The sequence below is a fragment of the Phaethon aethereus genome (genome assembly GCF_964289735.1).
Source record: "Phaethon aethereus genome assembly, chromosome: 30".
NCBI lineage: Eukaryota > Metazoa > Chordata > Aves > Phaethontiformes > Phaethontidae > Phaethon > Phaethon aethereus.
The window spans coordinates 1,499,128-1,508,982 of record NC_138606.1 but is presented as its reverse complement, the minus strand read 5'-3'; the positions used below and the strand labels follow the sequence as shown (position 1 = coordinate 1,508,982).

Here is a 9,855-nt window from a genome sequence, read left to right as displayed (position 1 = left end):
GGCTAATTAAGGCCCCTGAGGGGTTAATTAGGGCCTGGGGGAGCTAATTAACATCCCGAGGGGGGTAATTAGGGGTTAGGGGGTAATTCAGGCCCCTGGGGGGGTAATTAAGGGCCCATAAAGGTTAATTAGCACTCAGTGGGGTAATTAAGACCCCGGGGGGGTAATTAAGAGCCCATGAAGGTTAATTAGCGCTCAGTGGGGTTAATTAAGACCCGGGGGGGGTAATTAAGACCCGGGGGGGGTAATTAGTGGCTGGGGAGAGGGTAATTAACGACGCGGGGTGTTAATTAACTCCCTGAATAATTAATTAGACGACAGCAAAAAAACCCGGGGGGTGTATTGAACGCCGGGGGGCGGGGCCAGAGGGCGGGGCGGGGCCAGGAGGGGGCGTGGTGAGAAGAGGGGCGTGGCGACAAGGGGAAGGGGCGGGGCGAGAGGAGGGGGCGTGGCGAGGAGCGGAAGGGGCTGGAGGGGGCGTGGCAAGGGGGCGTGGTGAGGAGGGGAAGGGGCTGGAGGGGGCGTGGCAAGGGGGCGTGGCGAGGAGGGGAAGGGGCTGGAGGGGGCGTGGCAAGGGGCGTGGCGAGGAGGGGAAGGGGCTGGAGGGGGCGTGGCAAGAGGAGGGGGCGTGGCGCGGAGAGGGGAAGGGGCGGGGCGAGAGGCGAGGGCGGGGCGGGCACCCTGATCCCCGTTGGGGGAGGGAGGGAGGGGGCGTGGCGAAGGGGCGTGGCGGTGGCGAAGGGGCGTGGCGGTGGGCGTGGCGGTGGGCGTGGCGTGGGGCGGGGTCAGCCCAGCAGGCGGCCATATTCGGCCAGGGCTGAGGATTTCTTCACCCCGTCCCAGATACGGGCGGCGTAGTGGAACCTGTCGGACCAGTATGGACCAGTATGGACCAGTATAGACCAGTATGGACCAGTACGGACCAGTACAGACCAGTCTGCACCAGCACAGACCAGTACGGGCGAGTGCCAGCCCTCCCAGTTCACACCAGTGAGCTCCAGTGCAGCCCAAAGCCGTCCCAGTAACTCCCAGTATATCCCAGTAACTCCCAGTATATCCCAGTAACTCCCAGTATATCCCAGTCCCTCCCAGTATATCCCAGTTCCATCCCAGTTCCCTCCCAGTCCCCTCTCAGTCCCTCCCAGTACATCCCAGTCCCATCCCCGTGTATCCCAGTCCCTCCCAGTATATACCAGCACCCCCCCAGTAACCCCCAGTGTCCTCCCAGTATATCCCAGTGCCCTCCCAGCACCTCCCAGTATATCCCAGGCCCTCCCAGTCCCCCCCAGTGCCATCTCAGTCCCTCCCAGTGTATCCCAGTCCCTCCCAGTATATAGCAGCACCCCCCAGTCACCCCCAGCACCTCCCAGTATATCCCAGTGCCCTCCCAGTCCCATCCCAGTCCCTCCCAGTATACCCCAGTACATCCCAGCACCCCCCCAGTGCCCTCCCAGCACCTCCCAGTCCCCCCCAGTCCCATCCCAGTCCCTCCCAGTATATACCAGCACCCCCCAGTCACCCCCAGTGTCCTCCCAGTATATCCCAGTGCCCTCCCAGTCCCATCCCAGTCCCTCCCAGTATACCCCAGTACATCCCAGCACCCCCCCAGTGCCCTCCCAGCACCTCCCAGTCCCCCCCAGTCCCATCCCAGTCCCTCCCAGTATATACCAGCACCCCCCAGTCACCCCCAGTGTCCTCCCAGTATATCCCAGTGCCCTCCCAGTCCCATCCCAGTCCCTCCCAGTATACCCCAGTACATCCCAGCACCCCCCCAGTGCCCTCCCAGCACCTCCCAGTATATCCCAGTCCCTCCCAGTCCCCTCCAGTCCCATCCCAGTCCCTCCCGGTCCCATCCCAGTTCCTCCCAGTGCCTCCCAGTCTCACCAGTTCCTCTCGGTCAGGAGGGTGTGGGAGAGCTGGGCGCGGGCGGCCGCCAGGACCCTCCCCCGCAGCCGGGCCAGGAGGGCGGCGAAGGCGCCGTGACCCCGGTACGGGGGGAGGAGCGGGAAGAGGGGCGCCCCTCCCCCACCTGCGCACCCCACACGCCGGCTGGGGGGAGGGGCGGTGGGGGGAGGGGCGGCGGGGGGGAGGGGCGAGGGGGGAGGAGCCCGAAAGCCCCCGGGGGGGGGGGAGGGGGAGGGCAGCGAGATGAGGGGGGTGGGGGGAGGGGTGGGGGGGTGCGGGATGGGGGAGGGGGAGGGGGGAGGGGGAGGGGTGCTCACCGGGGCGGGGGGGGGCGTCCTCCCCCTCCTCTCCAGGGGGGGCAGGAGGAAGAGGTTGACTTCGGCCTCGGGCAGCCCGGCCTCCCCCACGGCGAGCGACCCTGGGGGCAGCCGGGGGTCCGCGACCCACATCCCCCGCCCCATAGCGACCCCGGCCCCACACCTGCCCCGCCCCATGGGCGCCCCACACCTCCCCCGCCCCATAGCGGCCCCAGCCCCACACATCCCCTGCCCCATAGCGGCCCCAGCCCCACGCCTCCCCTGCCCAGAGCAGCCCCAGCCCCACACCCGCCCCGCCCCATAGCAGCCCCAGCCCCCCAGCCCCACACCCGCCCTGCCCCATAGCGGCCCCAGCCCCACACATCCCTTGCCCCATGGCCGCCCCACACCTCCCCCACCCCATAGTGACCCCAGCTCCACACCGCCCCAGCCCCCCAGCCCCACACCCGCCCTGCCCCATAGCGGCCCCACCCCACACATCCCCTGCCCCATAGCGGCCCCAGCCCCACACCCGCCCTGCCCCATAGCGGCCCCACCCCACACATCCCCTGCCCCATAGCGGCCCCAGCCCCGCACCTCCCCTGCCCAGAGCAGCCCCAGCCCCACACCCGCCCTGCCCCATAGTGGCCCCACCCCACACCTCCCCTGCCCCAGAGCAGCCCCAGCCCCACACCCGCCCTACCCCATAGCGGCCCCAGCCCCACACCCGCCCCACAGCCGCCCCACACCTACCCTTGTACTTGAGGTGCGAATGCGCCATCAGCCGGTCGAGCACTTGGTGCATCTGCCGGAGGCGTCGGGGGCAAAACGCCTCGGGGCGCGCGCGGGTCTGCACGAAAACTGGGGCGGGGCCGGTGTGGGGCTGGCGGGGGGCCGGGGGGGTGTGGGGCCGGGGCAGGCGGTTGTGGGGCTGGGAGTGGTGGTTGTGGGGCTGGGGGAGGTGGTTTGGGGGTGGTTGTGGGGCTGGGAGTGGTGGTTGTGGGGCTGGGGGAGGCGGTTTGGGGTGGTTGTGGGGCTGGGGGAGGCGGTGTGGGGCTGGCCGGGGGCCGGGGGGGTGTGGGGCCGGGGGGGTGTGGGGCTGGGGGAGGCGGTTGTGGGGCTGGGAGTGGTGGTTGTGGGGCTGGGGGAGGCGGTTTGGGGGTGGTTGTGGGGCTGGGGGAGGCAGTTGTGGGGCTGGGAGTGGTGGTTGTGGGGCTGGGGAGGGAGTTGTGGGGGTGGGGGAGGCGGTTTGGGGCTGGTTGTGGGGCTGGGGAGGCAGTTGTGGGGCTGGGAGTGGTGGTTGTGGGGCAGGGGAGGGAGTTGTGGGGCTGGGGAGGTGGTTGTGGGGCTGGGGGCGGTGGTTTGGGGGTTGTTGTGGGGCTGGGAGTGGTGGTTGTGGGGCTGGGGGAGGCGGTGTGGGGCTGGCGGGGGGCCGGGGGGGTGTGGGGCTGGGGGAGGCGGTTGTGGGGCTGGGAGTGGTGGTTGTGGGGCAGGGGAGGGAGTTGTGGGGGTGGGGAGGGTGGTTGTGGGGCTGGGGGAGGTGGTTTGGGGGTGGTTGTGGGGCTGGGGAGGCAGTTGTGGGGCTGGGAGTGGTGGTTGTGGGGCTGGGCAGGGAGTTGTGGGGCTGGGGAGGGTGGTTGTGGGGCTGGGGGAGGCGGTTGTGGGGCCGGGGGAGGGGGCTGTGGGGCTGGGAGTGGTGGTTGTGGGGCAGGGGAGGTGGTTGTGGGGGTGGGGAGGTGGTTGTGGGGCTGGGGGAGGGGGTTGTGGGGCTGGGGAGGGCAGTTGTGGGGCTGGGTCAGGGGTGGGGGTCAGGGGTGTGGGGCTGGGGGGGTTACATGTGGGGCTGGGGGAGGTGGGGGGGCTGCTTGGGGGGCTGGCGGGTGCTCGCGGGTGGTTCTGGGTCTGGGTGAGTCATTTGTGGGGCTGGGGGGGGGGAGTTACGGGCCTGGGGGGGCGGCTATGGGTTGGGAGGGCTCAGTTGTGGGGCGGCTATGGGGCAGGGGCTGTGGGGCTCACCCAGGTGGGGGTAATACTCCGAGGGCTCCTCGGGGCCGGCGGCGCCGCTGGGCTCGTGGCTGGGGGAGGGGGTGGAGGGTTTCACCATCTCGGCCGTCTGCAGGAACCTGGGGGGCGGGGGCAGGTTAGGGGGCGGCCGTGGGGCGGCCGTGGGGCGGCCGTGGGGTGGGTGTGGGGTGGGCGTGGGGCAGCCGTGGGGCAGGGGCCGGGAGCGATGAGGAAGGGGCTGGGGGGCGGCTGAAGGCACGGAGCGGGACAGAACAGGGGCTGTGGGGCAGGTGTGGGGCAGCCGTGGGGCAGGTGTGGGGCGGGTGTGGGGCGGGTGTGGGGCAGCCGTGGGGCAGGTGTGGGGCGGGTGTGGGGCAGGGGCCGGGAGCGATGAGGGAGGGGCTGGGGGGCTGGGGGGGCGGCTGGGGGCATGGAGGGGGACAGAACAGGGGCCGTGGGGCAGCTGTGGGGCTGCCGTGGGATGGCCATGGGGCGGCTGTAGGGCAGCCGGGGGGCAGCCATGGGGTGGCCATGGGGCAGCTGTGGGGCAGCCATGGGGCGGCTGTGGGGCAGCCGTGGGGCAGCTGTGGGGCAGCCGTGGGGCAGGTGTGGGGCGGCCGTGGGGCAGGTGTGGGGCAGCCGTGGAGCAGCTGTGGGCAGCCGTGGGGCAGGTGTGGGGCGGCCGTGGAGCAGCTGTGGGGCAGCCATGGGGCAGGTGTGGGGTGGCCGTGGGGCAGGTGTGGGGCAGCCGTGGGGCAGCTGTGGGGCAGCCATGGGGCAGCTGTGGGGTGGCCGTGGGGCAGGTGTGGGGCGGCCGTGGGGCAGCTGTGGGGCAGCCATGGGGCAGGTGTGGGGTGGCCGTGGGGCAGGTGTGGGGCGGCCGTGGGGCAGCTGTGGGGCAGCCGTGGAGCAGCTGTGGGGCAGCCGTGGGGCAGGTGTGGGGCGGCCATGGAGCAGCTGTGGGGCGGCCGTGGGGCAGGTGTAGGGCGGCCATGGGGCAGGTGTGGGGCAGCCGTGGGGCGCACCGGTAGAGCCCGAGGTCGGTGAACCAGTCCTGCACCAGCAGCACCACGTGGCAGACGGTGAAGAGAAAAGCCGCGATCTGCAGCGACTGCGCCCCACACGTGTGGGGCGGGACCCCCAAGTCAGGACCCTCGTCCTCGCGACCCTCCCCCCGCCCCCCCCCACCCCCCCATCGCCTCTAATTAAGGCCTCCTAAGGAAGAACCCCGACTTAATTGCAGCTAATTAGCTCTAATTAATCGTTAATAACCACCATTAATAATAATTAATTAAAATCGTTCCCCCTTCTCCCCACCCCCATCCCCGTGTCACCCCTAATCACCCCTAATTAGCTCCTAATTACCTCTTAATTAGTCCTAATCACATCCTAATCACCCCTAATTACCTCCTAGATAGTCCTAATTACATCTTAATCATCCCTAATTACATCCTAATTACCCCAATTACCCATAAATAATTACGTCAATCACCCTAATTACCTCTTAATTACTCCGTTACCCCAATCACGTCCTAATTACCCTTAATCATGAGCTAATTACCCTAATTACATCCTAATTACCCCTAATTGCATCCTAATTACCCTAATTACTCCACTACATCTTAATTAACCCAATTACATCCTAATTACCGCTAATTACCCCTTAATCACTCCATTACTTCCCCATGACCCCTAATTACAGCCTAATTAGCACTTAATTACCGCTAACTACCGTTTAATTACCCCAATTACAACCTAATTACCCCTAATTACCCCAACTTCCCCGTTCTTTTCGCCCCTAATTAGCCCCAATCACGCTAATTAACGCCCATCACCCTTAATTACTGCTGCTTAATTACCCGTTAACCCTTTACTCCCCCTCCTCCCGCTCTGCTCCCTCATTACCATCAATTAATTACCCCTAATTACCCCAATTAGTTTCTAATCACCCTAATTAACCCCTAATAACTCCTTAATTTTCCTTAATTAATTATGCTAATTAATTACACTTTACCCCTGCCCCTTATTACGCCGTTAATTACAGCGTAATTACCACTAATTACCCCCCATTACCCTTAATTAACCTTAATCACCGTTAATTGCGCCCCGGCACTCCTAAAATTAACGACCCTCCCCCCACCCCCCACCCCCCCGGCTCTCTCCCCCCTCCCCGTCCCCCAATTACCAACCTCCCCTCCCCCCCCGCCCTCTCCCCTCCCCCCCGCCCGGCGGTGACGTCACAGGCGACGGCGCGGTGATGTCACCGTGACGTCAGCGCCCCCCCCCAACCTGCATCTCGACGTAGGTGTGGGGCAGGCTGTACTCGGGGGGCAGCTTCCGGTCGTTGTTGATGAGGTGGTCGAGGAGGGCGGGGCTGAGGATGGGCTGTGGGGCAGAGGGGGGGGGGGGTCAGCCCCACACTTGGGGGTCAGCCCCACACTTAGGGGTCCCAACTTAGACTTGGGCATCAGGCCCACACTTGGGGGTCCTGCCCCACATTTGGGGGTCCTGCCCCACACTTGGGGGTCAGGCCCACACTTGGGGGCCCCACCCCACACGTGGGGGTTGGGCCCACACTTGGGGGTCCTGCCCCACACTTGGGGGTCGGGCCCACACTTGGGGGCCCCACCCCACACTTGGGGGTCCAGCCCCACACTTGGGGGTCAGGCCCACACTTAGGGGTCCCAACTTAGACTTGGGCATCAGCCCCACACTTGGGGGTCTCACCCCACACTTGGGGGTCCCACCCCACACTTGGAGATCAGCCCCACACTTGGGGGTCCCGCCCCACACTTGGGGGTCAGCCCCACACTTGGGGGTCCCGCCCCACACTTGGGGCGGGGCCGCACCTGGGTGTCGAGGAAGACGACGCGCTCCTGCGTGATGAAGAAGTCGATGCCGCCCGTCTGGCTGCCGCCGCGCTCCCGCAGCTCCGCCCCCTGCGGCCGGAAGACGAAGGACCTGTGGGGCGAGGCGGGGGGCTGGGACCCACGGCGGGACCCACGGCAGGGGGCTGGGACCCACAGCAGGACACTGACCCATAGCGAGACCCTCCCAATCCCCCCCAGCCCCTCCCAGTGCCTCCCAGTCCCCTCCCAATCCCCTCCCAGTCCCCCCAGTGCCTCCCAGTCCCTCCCAGTCCTCCCCAGCCCCTCCCAGTGCCTCCCAGTCCCCCCCAGTCCCTCCCAGTCCCCCCCAGCCCCTCCCAGTCCCCCCCAGCGCCTCCCAGTCCCCCCCCAGCCCCTCCCAGTCCCCCCCAGCCCCTCCCAGTCCCCTCCCAGTCCCCCCAGCGCCTCCCAGTCCCCCCCCAGCCCCTCCCAGTCCCTCCCAGTCCCCCCCCAGCCCCTCCCAGTCCCCTCCCAGTCCCCCCCAGCGCCTCCCAGTCCCCTCCCAGCCCCTCCCAGTGCCTCCCAGTCCCCTCCCAGTCCCCTCCCAGTCCCCTCCCAGTCCCCTCCCAGTCCCCCCCAGTCCCCCCCCAGCCCCTCCCAGTCCCCCCCCAGCCCCCCCCGCCCCTCCCAGTGCCTCCCAGTGCCCCCAGTCACCGCGGATCCTCCTCGGGCTGGTTGGCCGCCAGCAGCGACAGCAGCGTCGACTTCCCCGTCCCCTGCAGCCCCAGCGCCCCGACCACCAGCACGTCCGTCTGCTCCAGCAGGAACTGGGGGAGGGGCGGCGGTGGGGGTGGGGGGAGGGGCCGCTCCCCCTCCCCCTCCCCCGGGGTGGGGGGAGGGGCTGACCTCCAGGGCGCTGTCGCACCAGTTCATTTGCTCGTCCACCAGTTTGATGCTGGTTTTCATCTTCTCCGGAGCCGCCAGCCGAGCCTGCCCCGCCACCGCTGCCGGAGGGGGCGGGACCCAGGCGCGCTGACCACGCCCCCTTCCGGCCACGCCCACGCCACGCCCCTCCAGGCCACACCCCCATCCCGGCCGCGCCCCACTGCCTTCCCCCGGAAAGGTAAATCCCGGCCGCCAAGCCCCGCCCGCAGCACTAAGCCCCGCCCCTAGAGCCCCCGCCCCCTGGGTGGCCACGCCCCCGTTGAGCAAGCCACGCCCCTAGCCGGCCACCCGGCCTGACACTACTCCTACCTGCTAGCCCCGCCCACAAAACGTTAGCCCCGCCCATCAGCAGTCACCCACCCAGCCCCATCGCTACTAGCCCCGCCCACTAAGCATTCGCCCCGCCCATCAACATTAACCCCGCCCATCACCAGCCCCATCGCTATTGGCCCCGCCCGTTGCCATTAGCCCCGCCCACCACCGCCAGCCCCACCCATCATCATGAGCGACCCCACCATTAGCCCCGCCCACCACCGCCAGCCCCACCCCCAGCCACGCCCCTCGAGCCCTACGAGTAGCGGAAACCCCGCCCACCCCCAGAGCCAGAGTCCCTCCCCTTTGGCCTCCGCCCCGCGCTCTGGCCCCGCCCCTCAGGCCCCGGCCCCGCCCACATCACCACCGGGTACATGAGCCCCGCCCCTCCCCGGAGCCCGCCCCTCCCCAAGCCCCGCCCACTCACGGTCCAGGGCGCCGGGGGGGGGCAGCCCCCTCCCATGCAGCTGATAGACGGGCTGGGTGGGGCGAGGCCCCTCCCTCTCACGGGGCGGGGCCAGCGCCGGCCCCTCCCCTGCGCCGGCTCCGGCCCCGCCCCGCCCTTCCTCCCCTCGCGCCTTCATCAGCACGATGGGCGGGGCCGGGGCGGGGGTGGGCGGGGCCGGGCCTGACCCCGCCTTCGCCACCTGCTGCTGCTGTAGCCACACCCCCCCCCCCCGCGGGAACGAAGCATGATGTCAGCGAGGGGGCGGGGCCAGGAGGCCGGGCGGCCCCTCCCCCAGCGGGGGGGGGACGGGGCGCCCCTCCCCCAGCGCGGGGGGCCCGAGCAGCCCCTCCCCCAGCCCGGGCTCACCCGCTCCCCGGGGGGCTTGGCCAGGATGATGGGGGTCTTCTGCAGCAGGCCCGCGGGCTCCTCCCCCGCCTCCTGCTGCCGGAGGGCGGGGTCAGGCGCGGACACGCCCACCGCTGCGGCCACACCCCCCCCACCCTCTCCCCTTCGCCCGCCCGGCGCCCCGCCCACGAGGCAAAGCCACGCCCCCTTTCCTGCCCCTGGCGTGCCCACCCCCCTGTCGCTCACCCACCCAAGCCCCGCCCCTTGGCGAAGCCCCGCCTCCTAACCACGCCCCCTCCTCTTGCCTGCCCGTGGCCCGCCCGCAGGCCCCGCCCCTCCCCGAAGCCCCGCCCACACCCGACCACGCCCCCCTCCCCCCCGAAGCCCCGCCCACACCCGACCACGCCCCCCTCCCCAGTGCCGCACACCTGCTCCCGTCACTCACTCCCCCGAGCCCCGCCCACGCCCCCTCCCCAGCCACGCCCCCTCCCTCTGCAGTGCCCCCGCCTCATCGCTCACTCCAGCCCCGCCCACCCTAAACCCCGCCCACCCCCCCCTCCACGCGAAGCCCCGCCCACCCGCCGGTCTCCGCTCCCGTCCGGCTCCTTCTCCCTCGGCCAGCGCCGCCGCCCGCCCGGCGCCGGGCTCTGCCCCGAGTCCGACATCGCTGGCGCCCGCCGGGACCTATAGGAGCCCCTATAGCGGGGCTGCAGGCGGGGGTAAAGCAAGTCCCGGCGGGGCGGAGCGGCAGGGGAGGGCCTATAGGGGGCGG

The 9,855-nt window shown here is 69.4% G+C and overlaps 1 protein-coding gene across 1 annotated transcript; it reads right to left on the bottom strand.

The window, feature by feature from the left end:
• Window positions 1-785: 785 nt before the first annotated feature.
• Window positions 786-9,748, bottom strand: SMG9 (SMG9 nonsense mediated mRNA decay factor; the record flags this gene model as incomplete). Its single annotated transcript, XM_082011990.1, has 12 exons — window positions 786-864; window positions 1,885-2,029; window positions 2,955-3,062; window positions 4,218-4,324; window positions 5,231-5,316; window positions 6,495-6,590; window positions 7,055-7,166; window positions 7,748-7,860; window positions 7,940-8,037; window positions 8,718-8,946; window positions 9,105-9,179; window positions 9,662-9,748. The coding sequence occupies 12 exons, from the start codon at window positions 9,746-9,748 to the stop codon at window positions 786-788; spliced, it is 1,335 nt and encodes a 444-aa protein (XP_081868116.1).
• Window positions 9,749-9,855: the final 107 nt, after the last annotated feature.